Below are 18,870 nucleotides of genomic sequence, written 5' to 3'. Positions count from 1 at the left end.
CGTGACACCACCTCTAGTATTATCTTTGCCAAATTCTACAGTCAAAGGTCATGTCTTTATATCTCCCCCATCCCAGTGGCTGGGGCATTGCAGATGCCCCTCAAATGCTGGTGGTGTGAATATCATGTGTCTTACTTCCCCGTGTGTAGCACCGCGCCCCACCTCACTGTCAGCTCCAGACACACCAGGCATCTTTGTCTCCCAGAACAGGCACTGCTCTCATGCTCTCCCCCACCTCTAGGCATCTGTATATGCTGTTCCCTCTGTCTGGAATGTTCTGCCCTCTCTAACACCTTTTCGCCTTGGTTCCTCCTCCAGAGATCTGGCCCTTACCCTCGGTCTGAACAGGACCCCTCCTCGATACTCCCAGAAAGTCCACCTGCTCTCCCACTGTCCCTTCCCCCTCTGGGTTTGCCCCCTCTGCAGGGGCTGGAGATGCAACAGTGGGGGCCTCAGAGCTGGTTGAATTCAGCAAAATGGATCTGGTTCTTCCAGATCACCTAGCAGGGCCCAGCAGGAACGGGCACACACTAGGTCCAGGCTGCACGGGCTCATCCACCATGGGCCACCTTCCAGAGCCCAACAAGCAGGCCATGGGGAGGCCCCTTGTCGCCAAAAGCAAACAGGCCTCCCAGGGAAGTTTTGCTCTGGGTCACACCCGCCTCTGGATGGCTGCCAATCTTCCTGCCAGAAACCGCAGGCCCGCCAAGGCCGCCCGGAGTCCAGGCCACGAGGCTTAGAAGGACTCGGGTCAGCTTTGCAAAGGGGGTGTCTGCTGAGCACTTCCTGGATCAACAGCCCCCCGTCCCTGGGGTCAGGCAGGGGGGCTGGGGCTGGGTTGCAGCTAGAGAGGCCCCTCTTGGGCTGGGAGGAGCTAGAGAGGCCCCTGCCAGCCTGTCACAAGCTCTTGGCACTGGCACTGGCTCTGGCTTTCACATACACACACACACACACACACACACACACACACACACACACACTGGCAAGCACCCCCCAGGTGGCCTCCACAGTCTCACCTTCAGGTAAATGGGCTCATCAGTGGGAAGATGAGAATGGGAGAGAAACAAGGGCTACAAAGGCCAGCATGTGTGTGTGCGTGTGTGTGTGTGTGCATGCCTGGGAGTGACCTCACAGCTGCTGGAACATAAAGACTTACAGGTCCTGCCTCCCAGACTCAAAGCTGGCTCCGTGGGGACACAGTGACATGAGAGGCACACCACAGACCCACCTCCTGGCCTTCTCCCTCCTCTGCCTCTTCTCCAAGGTAAGGGGGCCCCAGGCCCCAAAATGTACCGCTGGCTTCCTTGGTGTGGTGGGGAAGGTGTTAAATCACAGCCAGGGACCCCCTGGGAGAATTCCTGCAGGCCTCCTGTGTGGGGCTCAGCTCAGCTTCCCTCCCTGATGCCCAGACAGCTGCCCCTGGCCAGCTCTGCTGTGTGACCCCAGGCAAATCTCTTTCCCTCTCTGAGCCTCAGCTGCTTCCTCAGTTGAATGGGTATAATGTTCATGGGGCCTCTGTGAAGATCATTTATCATAGTTCATCTACAGTGCTTAGCACAGGACCCGGAACATGGCAAATGTTTAAGAGAGGACTTTTATGATGATTACCAATCCCTATAGCTCCTCTACAGACAGAAGTGGGTCTCCTCATTATAGATGGGGAGACTCAAGACGTGGCCTGCTTTGCCTGTGAGCCAGGATTTGGATGGACGTTGGTGCATAGCTGATCGGCATGTTCATACCACAGGGGCATTAATGCTGCCGGGCCCTCAGGCAGTGAGTGGCCTGCTGACCCTAGCTGGAGGGGGATAGGGAGACAGCTCCATGGAATAATGACCTTCTCTCCTGCGATATTTTCAAAGGGCTTGTGGAACATCCACCTTGCCTACCATGACCACTAACCTCATAAGGAATTATTATCCCCTGTTTTCAGTCAAGAGAGTCTCTGAGAGGGTAGGCAACTTGCTCAAAACCACACAGCATCAGAGCAATAGAGGAGGTAGAACCCAGGATAGGCCTGGCTGTGAGGCAGGGGGGACTGCAGTCTGTGTCTCTCCACACCCAACCTGGACCAAGGCCACGGTTGCTGAGCCTGCCATCACCTTAGCAAATGTCAGGCTCCCGGCGTCATGGGTATCGGCCCCCCACAAGCCACGACCTCACTGTATTTTCGTGCTCCTTGGAGGATCACAGGCAGGAACTTTTCTCTATCCTGGGTCCAAGCAGTGGTTGGGGGAAGGCTGAGAACCCTACTGGCATCCTAATCCTGCTGTTTGCTCTTCCAAAGGGGGTGTGCAGGACATGATTCCAGGGAGGGTAGCGTGGGTAGCCGGAGCAGGGGACTTGGGGTTCTGGGCTTAGGATTAAAGGAAGGACCAAAATGAAGCTGTCCTAGACTCACCGTTCACCTCCCCCAGCCTTCCATTCTTCCCAGGCTCCAGGGAGCCAGGCAGCATCCCACACAGAACACAGGAACTTAGTCATCACACACATGAAAGCCGCAACAATCCGCAGAGAGAGAATTCCAAGCCTTGCAGGCAGGGCTCAGGCCTGCGGACAGGGGCAGGCGGTAGAGACCTGGAAACAAGCCAAGTCACGTTGACCTAGAGCTGGCGGTGACCTCATTAAATCCTTGTCACGACTCCAGGACAGGTGGTCTCCACCCCATTTTACTGAGGAGGAAACAGCTCCCTCCCCACGGAACAGTTCAGTGAAGTGTCCAAGGTCACACAGCAAGTCAGTGGTAGAACTTGGAGTTCACCTCTTGCCCAGATGATTCCCTGTCCAGGGCTCTTGCCTCCTGGGGACCACAGCAAGGGTCTGGGGAAACCAAGTGTGTGATGGGGCAACTTGAACGTCGGGATGGGGTGGTTAGAAAGGGCACGGAGATAGAAGGATACCAGAGAGGACCTATCTCTTCTTGGCTATGCTGAAACACCCTCCCTGATATCTCTCTTGAACAGATGCGTAAATTGAGGCAGAGGCTAAGTGGCATCAGAGCCACTAGGGGACAAGAGGTAGGTGTGGCAATTAAGAGACTGGGCCTTGGATTCACATGAACCTGGATTCTGATCCTGGCTCTACCGCTTACTGGTGATACCACTACACTGCTTTAAGCTTCAGTTTGCTCGCCTTTAAAATGGGCATAATGCTTAACTTCCCTGGCAGTCCAGTGGTCAGGACGCCATGCTTCCACTGCAGGGGGCCCAGGTTCGATCCGTGGTCGGGGGACTAAGATGCTGCATGCCTCTCAGTGCAGCCAAAAAAAAAAAAAAAGAATTAAAATGGGCATAATGCTGGTACCTCACACTGGAGGGTTAAATTAGCACATTAAATGCTCGGCACTCGGTGTGCCCATGGTGAATGTCAGCCATAATCATCGGGGTTATCAGTGGCCCCTCCTGGGCACGTCAGGACCTGCAGATCCGGCCCCTGTCAAGCTCTCCCCGTAGAGAGAGCCCAAAGTGAGACCCCAGGTGCAAAGCAGAAGGCTTATCTCCCGGCATCCCCGCTTTCAGGAGGGAGGGACCCAAGAGTCAGTTCTGGTCAAAGGCCCCCCACTTCCCACCAACCAAGAGAGCTCAACCTCTGGTTTGGAAGGGATGCCCAAAGTCCAGCCGATTTTTTCTCAGCTCAATTCCACGTGAATCATCTCTGAATTTATTAAGGTGCAGATTTAGATTCATAAAGAAGGGCCCTAGATGCTGCATTTCTAACAAGCTTCCAGGTGATGGAGCTGCTGCTGGTCCGGACCACACTCTGAGGGGTGAGGCTAGACCATCTTCTCTAGAATCTGGTTATCACTTGGTCTCCTGCTTGAAATGCCTGTGGGAGTGGAAACTCGCTCTTCGTGAGGTTCCAGGCACAGAGCTGTACACTTGCATCTATTATTACCAGTGCCATCTTAGATGGGGGCCCTGTGAGTCCCCCCTGGTCTGCGACCCCCACCGGAGGCTGGTCTGCCAATTTGGGGCAACCCCTAGTGGCCAGCCTGGGAACTGCAGAGGTTTGCAGGATAGGGAGTCCTAGGGGTGGGAAAGGAGAGGATTAGGGCAAAGGGGTCATTGCCTGCTTTGGGGCCACACAGGACATAGGAGGTCATTCATTTCATCTTCCTAAACTGCAAGTCTTCCATCTTCTGCATAAAACCCTCCAGTCCTCCAAGGATCCACAGATGGGGCCACTGGTAACATCTTGAATTACACATGGTCCTTGGTCCCTACCTTCCAATGGACATATGGGGAGCCCAGGGCATCTGGTTTCTGGTTTGGCTGTTTCACTGTGCTGAGTGAGGAGGGGCAGTCAGGACACCTGGACTGATACCTTGAGCCTGCCCCCGGGGGTGGGTTCCTAAGGCTTTTCCCTATGACAGGAAATGTCTATCCCAAATCTGGGTTCCTGGATCCCCAATGAGGAAGCAGGCTCCCAGCCCTGCAGCTGACCCACTAGGACTTTGTCCCTTCCTCTATCTGGAGCTCAGTTCTCCCATCTTTACATGGCAGGGGGAGGGATTTAGACTGGAGCAGAGGTGCCAGTAACCTAGCTGGGCATCAGAAGCCCCTGTTAGGAACAGATCTGAGGGCTCAGCCTCTGGAAGTTCTGATTTGGTAAGTCCCAGAGGAGGCCTCGGGGTCGGTATTTTACCAGGTTTCCTGGATGACTGGATGCTCATCCAGAAACATATTCTAGATTGTTCCAAAGATCAAAAAACACCCATGATACTGTTTGATTTATTCAGCCCTCAAGATAAATACCCACTGTCCACCTGCTAAAAAGTGAACAGCACCCTGTCATTTTAATCCTTCCTTTTGTTGCTTTTACCCTCCTGTAAGCTCCTAGAAGGCAGACCCTAAGCCCTTTATCGTAATTCACAAGAAAGATCATTATAGCCAGATGCACGGAGTGTCTACCGCACGCCAGGCCATGCGCTAAAGGTTTAACATGCATCATTTCATGTACTCCTCAAAACAATCCTCCGAGTTAAACATTATTGCCCCCTTTTCACAGATGAGGAAATTGAAGCTCAGAGAGCATAAGTAACTTCCCCAAGATTGCTCAGCTAATAAGGGGCAGAGTTAGTTCCGGAACTCTAGTCCAGAGCCCTTGCTCATGACCACAGTGCCGTGCTGTCTCTTAGGGAGTGCCGTGGGGCTGCCGGGGTCCAAGGCCAGGTCTATGTGACTCCAGGGCCAAGGTGTGAACCCTACACTGGCAGAGAAGGAGTCAGTTGTGAGGGGCTCACTATCCACCTTGAACGACCATGGCTGAGTGAGGTCTCTGTCTCTGCAGGTGTGTGCCCAGCTGTGCCCAACACCGTGTACCTGTCCCTGGCCCCCACCCCGATGCCCACAGGGGGTGCCCCTGGTGTTGGACGGTTGCAACTGCTGCCGGGTATGTGCACGGCGGCTGGGGGAGCCCTGCGACCATCTCCACGTCTGCGACCCCAGCCAGGGGCTGGTCTGCCAGCTCGGGGCGGGCCCTGGCGGCCGGGGGTCCGTGTGCCTCTGTAAGCAGGTTTGCGGGACTGATGGAGGGGGTGTTTGGGGGGGAAGTCAAGGCCTTGAGGTCCTGAGTCCAAGAGAAGCCCTTCTCTCACCCAGCCAAACCTGGTGACACAGGATTCCCTAAGCTCACTCCCCTCTTCTTTTCTTTTGTCTTTGCTCAGATCATGGCCACCACCCAAACAACCTACCCTCCTTCTTCCTGTCTGTCCAGATCATAGCTGACTTTCAAAGCCAAGCTCAAACACCTCCTCCCCTGAGCAGCCCTCCCAGATTTCTCAAACCAGAAGTCATCATCCCTTCCCAGGACCCTCACAACACTCTTGGGAAAAATGAAAGGGCAACTCCCTATTTAGGGCATAACCTGTGTCAGGCACTGTGCTAAGCATTTACCTCCTAAATCACATAATCCTCACAATAATCCTATGAGGTAAGTACTTTCAGACCCATTTTATAGATGAGGAAACTGAGGCTCAGCGATACTAATGGACATGCTTAATGTTACACAGCTGGCAATTGAGTCAAGCAGGCTCTAAAGCAACATTCCGTTCTGTCCTCTTGTGGGATTGGGAGCCCTTGGACAGTCTGAATCCCGAGTTTGCTATTTGCTGGCGACCTTGGGCATGTTACATCTTCTACTACCCTAGGCCTTGCGCCTTCTGGGGATTTAAATCAGGGGTTCTCAACTTTGCTCTAGGACTGGATAATTCTCTGTGTGGGGCTGCTCTTCTGTGCAGGAATTTTAGCAGCATCCCTGGTCTCTGCCCACGAGACGCCGGGGAGCAAAGTCATCCCCAGTCGAGAACCACTGCTTTAGAGAACTATAAGGAGGTGAGGACTGTTCTGTTCCCTTTTTTTCTTTTTAAATAATAAGACTTGTAGAGCAATTTACCACTCTCATCTACATGGCTGTAACACTTAAAAAAGAAAAAAGAATGAGAGATAGAGAAAGAGAGGAAGAAAAGCCCATGAATCATTGACAATAAGTCTATCTACAGGAAAAGCCTTGTTAAAAAACAAAAATTATAGACATAAAGTTATCAACAGTAAATCCCTGTAAAATACTTTTTTTGATAAGGGGCGTATACTAATGAGAAAGGGGCGATGTGTTTTATAAACTTACAGATGATTGCTAATAAAAATGTATCTAAAGGAAAAATCAGACAAGTAACACTTAGCTTACAAGGCTGTTATCCAGCTAAGCCGTGACACATGGAAAGCACTTGGCAGAATTTATTTATTGAGCACCTGCCTAGCATTTACCATGTGCCAGGCACTAGGAGTTTCACAATATCACCTCATTTAATCTCTCAACAACCATATGAGGTAGGTCCTAATGTCATCCCCATTCTGTAAATGGAAAAAAAGAGGCACAGAGAGGCTAAGTAACTTGCCCAAGGTCACACATCTCAGAAGTGACTGAGCTGGGATTTGAATTCGGGGAGCTGGCTCCACAATCTTCGTTTCTATCACTCTACCGCCTGACGCTCAGTATATGCTTAGTACATAGTGGCTGTTACTGTCACTAACTTTATTAAGGAGCTTTTTGTATTCCACCTTGATTCAAATTTCAAATACCTGGAGGCCAAGAATTTACCTGGTCCTTGCTCCTTCCTGCCACTTCCAGCCCTGGTCAGGCGACACAGTGGTACTCATGAATGTTTAACGACTGGAACCAAATTTGGAGGCTGGGAGCTAGTGAAGCCACGGAGGAGCCAGAGCCAGCTAAGACCTCACAGAGGCTGAGTCTAGGTCTTGGCTCTGGAGGGAACATGCTTCCCCAAATCTCTCCTCTCACAAACTAGTTGGACAGCTCTTCACTGAGGACCAGTTCCGAGCTGCGTGTGTGTCCAGCACGAGCTCCCGATCTCCCTGGCATTAAACGCGCATCTTCCGCAGCTCAGCCAAGTGCGTCTCCATCACTCCCATGGCTCGGCCTCAAACTTAGGAGTCATTCTTGACTTCTCTCTTTCTTTTCACATCCCACTCACTACCCACCAGCAAATTCTTTACAATATTTCAAGAATCCAACATTTCTCAGTCCCTCAACTGCTACCACCGGGTCTGAGCCCCCTCATCACTCATCTGGATCTTGCAGAAGCCCCGTAACTGTCTCCCTGCTTCTGTCCTTGGCCCCTAGTCTGTTCTCAACACAGCAGCCGGAGGGCTCCTTTAAATACATAAATCAGGTCACAGATCACTTCCCTCCTCTGCGTAAAAGCCTCCAATAGCTTCTCATCTTCTCAGAGTAAGAGCCAAAGCCCCCTCAGTGGGCGACAAGACCCTGCAGAATCCTGCTCCTGTTTTCTCTACAACCACATCTAACTCCCTCTCTCCCTCCTGCTCTCTGCTCCAGCCACAACGGCCTCCCCGCTGCTCTTTAAATACTGAGGTGAGGCACGCTCCCACCTCAGGGCCTTTGCACTGGCTTTTCCTGCTACCAGCACTTTTCCCCCCAGATATCTGCATGGCGAGTTCCCTCACCTCCTTCACATCTTTACCCAAATATTGCCTTTTCAGTGAGGCCTTTCCTGATCACCACATTTAAAAACTACAACCCTGCCCTCCTTTATTTTTCTAGCACTAATCACCATCTGACATCACAAACACCACCTTGCTTCTTGTGTTTATTTCCACTGGAGCGAAAGCTCCAGGGAGGGCAGGATTTGGGCTGGTCTCAGTCACTGCTGTATCACAAGATACCTAGAACAATGTGTGGCACGTAGTAGGCACTCAATAAATAACTGTTGAATGTATGAATAGTAACAACAGTTCTGGTGGGGCTAGCAGTAACAGGCACTGTTTATGGAGCATGTACTGTGAACACATCCTTTATACACATGATTTCATTTTAACCTTAATAATGAGGGAGGTCCTATTATTATCCCTATTTTGCAGATGAGGGAACTGGGGCTCAGAGAGGTTAAGTCACCTGCCTAAGGTCACACAGTGTGCAAGTGGCTGCAGGTAAAACAAACAAACAAAAAACAAAAAGACCCTGTTGTTCCTTCTCCTGCAAGGGACTCTCAGAGGGAAAGAAGGATGCAGAAATTACCAGATGACAAGGTTGTGCCCTGAAGTTATTTGGGGGAAGTTTCTGGACAAGGGGGCCGTTGGAGAGGGCCCAGAAGGAGAAGTAGGGTTTTGGCAGCAGTATGTGTGTATGGGTGGGGGGATCTCAAATCCAGTACATTTGAAGGTGCCTGATGGTGTCGGGGACCACGCACATGGATTCACACAGATCCCGGGGTGGAGAGTGGCTGCCTGGGGATCATTACCTACCTCCCAATTAGCTCTGAGCTGAAGGACCCAGGAGAGGTGCCAGGAAATCTTACTAAAATTATCGCTCCCTCCAGCTGACTTTCCTAAATAATCCCTCTGTTTACCAGGTCATCCCAGCGACCAGGAGGCCCCAGGGCTGCAGCCCCAGGAGTCTGGCTGGGAGACCCAGGCTGGGGGTTATGGATTAAGGTGCAGCTACCCCTCTGGTTTCTTGGAAACCAGTGGCCACATGGTCCAGGCCAAAAGGTCAGGGATTTGGAACCAAAGGGCTGTGGCCTGGAAGGAGCAAGGAGATGGGGGTGACACTGGCCCTGTCCTACCCAGAGGAATAGCATCACCTATTCCCATTTAGTGAGCATCTACTAGGTCCCAGGCTTGGGGCAAAATGCTTTAAGTGCACTAGCTCATTTGATCCTCCAGTGGCTTTGTGAGCAGGGTACTGAGGCTCAAAGAGGTGAAGTAACTTGTCCCAGGTCCCACAGTTAGCAAGCAGGGAACTGGGATTTGAACCCAGGTCTGTGTGGTTCCAAAATTCCTGCATGCGTATGGACCTATTCGAGGTTTTTCTCAGAAGACCTGGGAAAACCAGCTTCCCATGAGTCCTTTCCCCCATACCCAGGTGCAGTGCCACCCACATCTCCAGGAAACCCTCCGAATTGTCCCCTTCTCTGCACTTCCTGAGCGGCTCACATACACCTCTCCAGGGATCTTACTTTACTCTGTCTTGGAGATGGCGACATTCACACCTGTCCCCCACACTGGCCCTTGAATCCCTCTTAGTAAGGACTGGGTCTTAGTCCTGTCTAGGAACACAGTGGTTGGCACACAGGAGGGGCACGATATATATCTCTCAAATGATAAGGAGTCAGAACTATTTTATCATTGTCTCTCAAGTGCTGAGTCTTGTGCCAGGCATTCATTCGAAGGGCATTTCCTGCGGTTCTGTGATGCCAGAACGAACCCTCTTGGCCCCAGCCCTTAAGGGGTTCATGTCCAATGGAGGAAGAGGCCATAATACACGTATTTGAGGGCTTCATCCAAAGAGTGTTTCTTAAATAGCTACTCTATGCCTAGCCGTGTGCTAGATGCCGTGTACACTTTATCTCATCTCACTGAAAGTACGAATTACTGTTCTCATTGCTATTAAGGCGACTCAGAGAAGTTAAGTCACTTACGCAAAGTCACACAGCCAGCAAGTTGAGCCCTGACCTGACAGTGATGACTATAATACAGCAGATGGACAAGGAAAGTTTGTGTGTATATAATAGTGGTAATATTTTATATATTTAAAAAACATATTATTATTAATATATAATAATTATTCTAATAATAACAACAGAGCAGCGAGGATCTATTGAAGGTCTCCTTCATGTTGTATTCATTCCAAATATCATTTCATTTAGTCTATACCACACCCTGTGAAATAAGTACCATTATAACCCATTTTGCAGATGAGGAAACTAAAAGAAGTAACATCACTTGGGCAAGGTCCATAGCTAATAAAAGAGCTGAAACCAGGCCAGTCTTCCCACAAAGCCTGTTCCAGGATGCAGCATGCTGTCTTCCTGCAGGCGACAGGGCAGTATGGCAATGGGGCGGGGGTACATATCTCAGAGCTGGAGCCCCCTGCGGCGCTCCGATTCTGTAAGGGCACTGCATCCCCAGTGGGATCCAGACCAGCTCTGCAGAGAGGACCCTGTGGAGGATGTGGCCAGTGCAGCCCTCCCAGGGAAAAGTTGGGAGGTCACCGATGGAGATCCGGTTTCTCCTCTGCAGGGGGAGAAGATGAGGGCAGCTGTGAGGTGAACGGCCGCCTCTACCGGGATGGGGAGACCTTCCAGCCCCACTGCAGGATCCGCTGCCGCTGTGAGGACGGCGGCTTCACCTGTGTGCCCCTGTGCAGCGAGGACGTGCGGCTGCCCAGCTGGGACTGTCCCTACCCCAAGAAGGTGGATGTCCCAGGAAAATGCTGCCCTGAGTGGGTGTGCGACCAGGGAAGGGGGCTGGGGGTCCAGCCCCTCCCAGCCCATGGTGAGTACAGGGCTGGTCCAGGGCCGCCTGGAGGTGTGTGTGTGGGGCGGAGGGTGGGGAGGGCTGGCGGGGGGGGGGAATGGGCGGGGCCTCTTAGGTGCCAGGACACCTGGACACATCAAAGCCAAGGTTATACTGACAAAATCTGGGAGGGGACAGTGGCTACGGGGACATGTAGCAAAGTGGAGTGGAGGGTCACAAGACCTCTTTAAACTGGCAAAACAGGAGGCGGTGGTGCCAATATATAAGTTTAAATCATACACAATTAAAAATAAAAATTGGTGGCAGAGGGGGGAGGGGAAAGGAGGGTTAGAACACTTGAAACAAATTCTCACATTTCATAGCAGAGGTATAACATAGACCTATATTATTATAATATATATATTATTATACTCATAATATATTGATACATATTAATAACATTTATATAATACAATTTAAATATTATATAATATTACTACTACATTATTATTGGGGTTCATCAAAAGAGGAACTCAAAACCGAGCGAAGCAAGGTGGTTGCCTCTGGGATGTGGGCCTAGGGGTAGGCAGGAAAGACAGTGGCCTCATGCTATAAACTCTTCCGTTATAGGATTACGTTATTGCTATGTTACTGGGTTCTTAAAAAATTATTATTATTATATGAATTTAATTTTTGAAGGCAGCCGAAAAGAGGGCATTGGTTCCATAAAGATGACGCCACACGAGAGGCGCTAGAGCATGGTGGGGGACGCATGCAGTCTGCCTGTGTTCTAAGCCCAGTTCCGCTACTTCCTAGCTGTGTGAGAAGCTGCTTAACTTCTCTGTGTCTCAGTTCCTCCAATGGTAAAGTGAGAATGAGAGCACCCACCTCATAGAGCTGTTGTGCGGCCTAGATGAGTAAATACAAGCTAAGCAGTTATGACGTGCCTGGCACACAGCACTCCGTGTGTGCTGTTATTATCCCTACAATGGAATATGATACATGTGTTTAAATACATAGGAGAATGCCAGGGAGTTAGCCTGATGTATAAAAAGCAGGATATGACACCGTATACGCAATTTGATCTCCGCCGCGTGTGTGCATGTGTGTGCGTCTATAGCTATACGAACACATATACGTCGTACGATACTGCACACGTGTATGTAACAGGTAATTTTTTGTTGTGAGGGGATGTCCCGTGCGGTGTAGGATGTGTAGCGGCATCTCTGCTGGATTCCAGTAGTCCCCACCCTTACTTGTGACAAAAATGTCTCCAAAGGTTACCAAATATCTTCCAGGGGGCAAAACTGTCCCCATTTAAGAGCCACTGGTTATAAAGGACCAGCAAGAAGGATACTAAAATATCAACAGCACAGAATAAGACTGGAGGAGGAAAAGCTAGACCACGGGAGCCCGCCACCTTGATCCAGACACGGCCTCACCGTCACCGGCATCCTTACCTCCAGGTCATGGTACCACCACACACACGGGCCCCAACCTCCTTCCTGTAAGATGCTACTTATCACAGAACTTGTGGAGGATACAGCAGTGAGAAACTCACCATTTACTGGGAGGCATCATGGCCAATGCCATCATAGTTGCCTAATAAGCAATATTTATGAAGTGCTTACAAACACCAGGCACTGTGTTAAGCTCTTCACCTCCACTATTTCATCCAATCCTACCCATCAACTATTAGGAAATTTACACAGGAAGAAACTGAGGTCCAGAGAGGTTAAGCAACGTGACCAAGATTGCATCGCAAGCCAGTGGGTAGATCTGTCTGCCTAACCTTGCCGTGCTGACCCCTCTTTCTCTCCCCCAGGACCCCAGTTTTCTGGTCTTGTCGCTCCCCCAGCCCCTGCCGTCTCCTGCCCAGAATGGAGCACGGCCTGGGGCCCCTGCTCAACCACCTGTGGACTGGGCGTGGCCACCCGGGTGTCCAACCAGAATCGCTTCTGCCGCCTGGAGACCCAGCGCCGCCTCTGCCTACTCGGGCCCTGTCCACCCACCAGGGGCCGCAGCCCACGGAACAGTGCCTTTTAGAGCCAGACTGACGATGGAGACTCGGTGTCACCCGCCTGCCAAGCAAGCAACCTGGGCTGCAGGCAACAGTCCAGCTTGGGTCCACCATCCGGGCCCCAGAGGATGAGAGTGTTCCCAAGCCAGCTGGTCCACCTGGACCCTGAGATGCAGCGGGATGCATGCCCTAGTCCCCCTTTCTCTAACTCACAGCCTGGGAGAATGGCCAGGTTTCTTCTGGTCCATTCACAGCCTTTACAATGATGCGCACGGGCTAGCTTTCCAGAGATGGGGCCACCATCTCTCCCTTAATCATTAGACTGAGGCAGGTGCTGGGCTGGATGGGCTATTTTTCTGGGGTTATGCTAAAGAGGGCACAGATGTTCTGAATCTCCTGCTTCCTTTCCTGGAGCGATGTAAGAATATCCCTGAATATGTGCCTATGTGTCAAGCCTGTGCTGTCTGAGAAAGCCCTCCCCCCCCCCACCATGGGCAGAATTCAGGGGCTGAATTCTTTGTAAAAATCACAAGGTGAAATCACTCTGTCTTGAAGAAAGTCAGAAAACAGGCCTTAACTTGACCCCTTAAACCCAACTTGTATTAGTAAGAATTAACCTTTTTTGAGACTGCAATGCACCAGGCCAAGCCAGACATTTCATACGGGTCAGTGCTTGGAAACATTTCTGACTAGAGAGAAGCAGGGGATGATGAAGAGTACCTTCCAGAGACTGGGGAACACGGCCTGAAATAAACCAACCCATGTGTGAAGTTCCGTTTGACGTCTCATGTTTTATTGTTTAAAGATAAAAAAATCCCTACATACAAATTTTATATCCTCTTTGGCGGTCTACCTGTGTTTGTTTAAAAATAAAAACTCTGTTTTCATCAGGATCCAACCAGGAAATTAGAAAACACTCTTGGTATTTACCAGGATTTCTTCTTATTTAAACTAATTTGATTGAGGGACGAGGCACACCCAGTTATATGCACAGGTCTTTTATTTTTATCTTTGGCCGCGTTGGGTCTTCATTGCTGTGTGCTGGCTTTCTCTAGTTGCGGCGAGCGGGGGCTACTCTTTGTCACGGTGCGCGAGCTTCTCATTGCGGTGGCTTCTCTTGTTGCGGAGCAAGGGCTCTAGGCATGCAGGCTTCAGTAGTTGTGGCACGCGGGCTCAGTAGTTGTGGCTCACGGGCTCTAGAGTGCAGGCTCAGTATTTGTGGCACATGGGCTTAGTTGCTCCGCAGCAAGTGGGATCTTCCAGGACCAGGGATCGAAGCCATGTCCCCTGCATTGGCAGGCAGATTCTTCACCACTGCACCATCAGGGCACAGGTCTTAATGGTTTCATGAGTCTTTACAAACGCACACACCAACACCTCAGTCAAGGTGTAAAACATTTCCATCATCAAAGGAAGTTTTCTCGGGCTGGATCATCCTCTCCGCCCTCAAAGGTGATGTAGCTTGTTCTTGAACTTCATGTAAATAGAGTCATACAGTAAGTATTCTTTACTGAATGACTTCTTTCCCTCAGTACCAGCCCTCGGGGTGGAGAGGCAGAGGGGGGGGCAGAGCCCAGAAGCTGGGACCAGAAGATGAAAGACGGAATCACAGCAGAGCTGTCTGCTGGGAGCAGGGGCCACCACGGAGATGCAGCCGTGTGCCTGACAAAAGGCAGATGGAGATGGGGAGACAGATCCTGGCTTCCGCTCTCTCCCACCCCCCAGTTCCCAGAAGTGCCTCCCATTGGTCAAACCTACTGGGAAGACCTGGGAGGCCAGGAATGCAGTGCTCTAAGGTACAAAACAGAGCCAGGAAGGGCGATTCCCAGCACACAGGTGGTAAATGACCTGCTCTTCAGTACCGTGGCCTCCAGTACTTCGGTCAGGTACCACCTCCTCCGGGTACCCCAATTTGAGAATCACAGGCAGCACTGGAGCCATTTAATCTTCACAAAATAGAACTAACTCTAGTTCACAGATGAGGAAGCCTAGATCTGGAAATGTGATCTGTCCAAAAGCTGGTTTGCAGTTGGCGTGGGATTTTAGTCCAAGCCAGGTTTATCTGACTCTCCAGGCTGGGTCTGTGGTCTCTCGCAGGCTGAGTTTTGGTGGGTTTGGTTCTGCAAGTGTAAACTCTGAACACGCTGCCCAGAACAATTCTGAAAACATCCTGAGAGCCAGGATGAGAACAATGAACTTGCACTGAACTATTCCTACGTGGGGGGCTCTCTCTGCAAAGAGCTCTACCCACATAATCACACGTTGCCCTTGAGACATCCCTAAAACAAAGTGCCGCTGATATTCCCATTTTAGAGGTGGGTAAACTGAGACTCAGAGTGATTAATGAGTTGTCCTAGGGTTGTGCTGCTGGGCTCTGGGCCAGGTTTGCTGTAAGGCCCATGACCTCACTCCTGAGAAGCTGTGAGCAGAGCCATGAAGAGTGGCCCCAGCCAGTCTGCCCAGTCCTGGCTGGTTTCCTGCTGAGATCTCAGGCAGGGTACTTAACTTCTTTGTGCCCCAGCTTCCTTTTCTCTAAAATGCGGATAATGGAAGTACTCAACACAGAGGGCTGTTGAAAGTATTATGTGGTTTAAATAAACATTTTAGCTATCATTACCTTGACTTGACCTCCTAGTGCTTTAGCTTTTTCATCTGTCAAATGGGCATAAATAGTAATGTCCACCCTGTAGGGTCATTGTGTTGAGTGAGTACCCACCACGTAGGGGTATTGTGAATGTTAGGTGAGTGAGTCCTCTATGTTCACTTGAAAATAAGCTATCATCATCATCCTGTCTTGATAATTCTTTGCAAGTCAGAGACTAATGTGAAGGCAAAGGCTGGGAATCTTCTTGTTTGTGAAGAGGGGATGGTGTTGGGGACAAAGGTCACCAGGTGAAACTCAGGCTACCCCCACTGAAGCCCGAGCCAGAGGGACCCAGCCCAGCCATGCCCCGTTATATTTGTTAGTTGCATCCATGATATTCAAGTAACAATAATGTATTCTTTCTTGTCACTGTATAATATTCCATTGTGTAAATAGAGCACATTTTATTTACCTATTCTACATTCAATGGGCATTTGGGTAGTTTCCAGTTTGAGGCTATTATGAATAAGGCATGGTGAATATTCTTGTGTATGTCTTCTGCTAGATATTGGTAAACATTTCTGTTGGATATGTATCTAGGAGTGGGAGTGCTGAGTCAAGGCCTGTGCTCTTTCTCTTGGGTCAGATTATCTCTGAGTATGATGGAGGTTTCTACACATAATAGGTGCTCAATAAAGACTTATTGCAAAACTAATAAAAATGAGAGCTAACATTCATTGAGTGTTAACAATATACTAGGCTCTGTTCCAAGCATCTTCTATGTAACGACTCACTTGACCCTCACAATAACCCTTTGAAGTAAGTATAATTATGCCCATTTCACAGATGGAGAAACTGATGTACAGAGAAATTAAGGAAACAGCCCAAGTGTAAACAGTTCAAAGCTGGCAAAACCAGGATTCAAACCCAGAGGGTCCCACTCCAGGGCCCCTGCTCTTGGCCACCAGGCTATACCGAATGCAGTCACTGCCATGTTCAGAGGTAAGGCCCACGGGAGTAGAAAAGAAGGAACAGAAGCAGATGGGATGGGATTTCCCTGGTGGTGCAGTGGGTAAGACTCCGTGCTCCCAATGCAGGGGGCCTGGGTTCATCCCTGGTCAGGGAATTAGATCCCACAGGCACGCCACAACTAAGAGTTCACATGCCACAACTAAGAAGCCAGTGAGCCACAACTAAGGAGCCCGCCTGCCACAGCTAAGACCTGGCACAACCAAATAAATAAATTATTTAATTAAATATTAAAAACAAAAGCAGCAGATGGGAGAGTCAGCAGGGCCTGACCACGCCTGTGAGATCTCGTTGGAATATGATCGGCAGGGGAAAAAAGAGGCCAAACACATCCCGGGGCTTTCTGCTGGGGGATGGGGAGGGTGGGGGGGACATCGCCAGCAACCAGGAAGAGCAGAGGTGAGCCCCCATTGGTGGCAGATAGGAGGGGCGTGTCCTAGATATTCTGAGTTCAAGGAGACAGTAGTGATCCAGGGCAGTGTGGCTAGAGGCAGTTGGAGATCATAGACGGCACAGGTCTGGACATAGAGAAAAGGGTTCAGGCCGAGAATGTGGGTCACATGGACAGAGGGGAGGAGTGGATAATCACATTGACCCAGTTGGTTTAGTTATGGAAATAGCACGCACGTGTGTGTTTGTGTATAACCTCTTTACCACCATCCCCAGCTCCACTGCGCCCCCCTGGCTGGGGCCACCGTCATCTCTGCCCGGATACCTGTGGGAACTTTCTCCTGCTCATCACAGGGGGTGCCAGAGGGATTCTGTTAAAAACCACATCGGACCACGCCGCTCCTTTTCACTCCGAGGAAAGCTAAAGGCCTTTGCGTGACCTACAAGCCCCCCGCTCTTGCCCCTGTCACCTCTCTGCCCTTGTCCTCAATTACCCTCTCCCTGCTCTGACCTCACTGGCCCCCTTGCTGTTCCTCAAACACACCAGACTTGCTCCCACCTCAGGACCTTTGCACGGGCTCTTCCCTCTGCCTGACATCATCTTCCCCCACGTGGCAAATCCCCTTGATCTCTTTCAAGTCTGACTCACAAGTCACCATTTCACTGAGAACCCACCCGAACTCTTCCAATACCCTTGATGGACTTAGCACCTTTTAACGTAACTTACTTACTTATAACATTTACTATTTGTTGCCAGACTCCACGTGCGGTGGGAATTAATTTCCCTGCTTTGTTCACTGATGGATTCCCAGGACCTAGAACAGGGCCCAGGACGGACCAAGCCCAATCATTATTGAATGAGTGAAAGAATCTTGCTTTTCATTAAAAAATGTTTACGTATCCATTCAGCTGCACCGGGTCTCAGTTGCGGGATCTTCGTTGCTGACTGGGCGATCTTTTGTGGCTCGCAGCACCTAGTTCCCTGACTAGGGACCGAGTCCAGGCCCCCTGCATTGGGAGCGCGGAGTCTTAACCCCTGGACCGCTAGGGAAGTCCCTGTCTTGCCTTTAAAAAGCGATTCAGGGGGCTTCCCTGGTGGCACAGTGGTTAAGACTTTTCCCTCCCACTGCAGGGTGCACTGATTTGATCCCTGGTCGGGGAACTAAGATCTGCCATGCTATGGCCAAAAAAAAAAAAAAAAAAAAAATACGGGGAGGGGGAATTTAATGGGGCTTAGAAAAGTCAATATGTAGTTGACAAATGGGAGTGGCTGCCCAGTTCACAGTGATTTCCCAGTGTGCGTGTCTGCGTGGGTTAGAGCTCACCCCGACCCTCCCTCCCAATCCTCAACCTTGGTAGTTCTCAAAGTGGGGTCCCCAGATTGGAAGCAACATCATCGCCTGGGAACCGGTTAGAATTGCAAATATCTTGTGTCCCATCCCAAACCCACAAAAACTCTGGAAGTGGGGTCGGGAAATCTGTGTTTTAACAAACCCTCCACTTCATTAAAATCTGTGTAAGTTTAATAGCGTGACTTCATATGAGAATACGAAGAAAACGGTGATGTGCTGCTGCCCCCTTGTGGCATTTTGGTGAATGAGCCGCCAAGAGACCACCAGCAGGGAGGAGCCTGGGAGCCTGGGACCCATTCCCTTCCTGTTTCAAGGCCTCACGGTGAGGCAGGGATAGAGCTGGCCTAGGATTCTTTCCTATTTGAGTCGAATGCAGCAGCTTTCTTAAAACATTTAGACAGGTGCCTGTAAGAGCCCCTGCTGGTCCCTGAGCCAGGACACCTGTGTCTGTCCCCCCGTCCCTCTGCCCACAGTTCAGCTCTGGACAGATCGACCACACGATACAGCCACATGGATCTTTCTTGAGCACAGTTACAGTTATGTCACTCTGCTTAAAGCCCTCCTGGGCTCAGAGGTGCCCTCCGGGTGGGGTCCACGCCACGCTGCTATGTCTTCCAGCCTCTTCTGCGCTCCAGCTACATGGGATGGATGGGGCTCCCCACTCTGGCCCAGGCCTCTCCCCAAGCTGTCCCCTCTGCCTGGGCCACTCCTTTCCCCTTC

At 50.6% G+C, this 18,870-nt stretch overlaps 1 protein-coding gene and 1 long non-coding RNA gene across 4 annotated transcripts in view; one reads left to right on the top strand and one right to left on the bottom strand.

Moving 5' to 3' along the window:
- Positions 1-18,870, bottom strand: part of LOC113605160 (uncharacterized) — a 59,798-nt gene that overhangs the window by 34,909 nt on the left and 6,019 nt on the right. The gene's annotated exons all lie outside the window — the stretch shown is intronic.
- Positions 757-13,701, top strand: CCN5 (cellular communication network factor 5). 2 transcript variants are annotated; one of them, XM_027078239.1, is made up of 5 exons: positions 757-1,022; positions 1,173-1,264; positions 5,290-5,506; positions 10,560-10,814; positions 12,601-13,701. In XM_027078239.1, exons 2-5 carry the CDS (start codon positions 1,205-1,207, stop codon positions 12,819-12,821), a joined length of 753 nt encoding a protein of 250 aa, XP_026934040.1. In that variant the 5' UTR covers positions 757-1,022; positions 1,173-1,204; the 3' UTR covers positions 12,822-13,701. The 2 variants fall into 2 exon arrangements, with proteins under 2 accessions (XP_026934040.1, XP_026934039.1); XM_027078238.1 differs by having other exon boundaries at positions 1,151-1,264.

Source organism: Aethalodelphis obliquidens, unplaced genomic scaffold, assembly GCF_003676395.1.
Source record: "Aethalodelphis obliquidens isolate GAN/ISIS:26980383/991018 unplaced genomic scaffold, ASM367639v1 scaffold42, whole genome shotgun sequence".
Lineage (NCBI taxonomy): Eukaryota > Metazoa > Chordata > Mammalia > Artiodactyla > Delphinidae > Aethalodelphis > Aethalodelphis obliquidens.
This window is presented reverse-complemented; position numbering and strand designations above follow the sequence as displayed.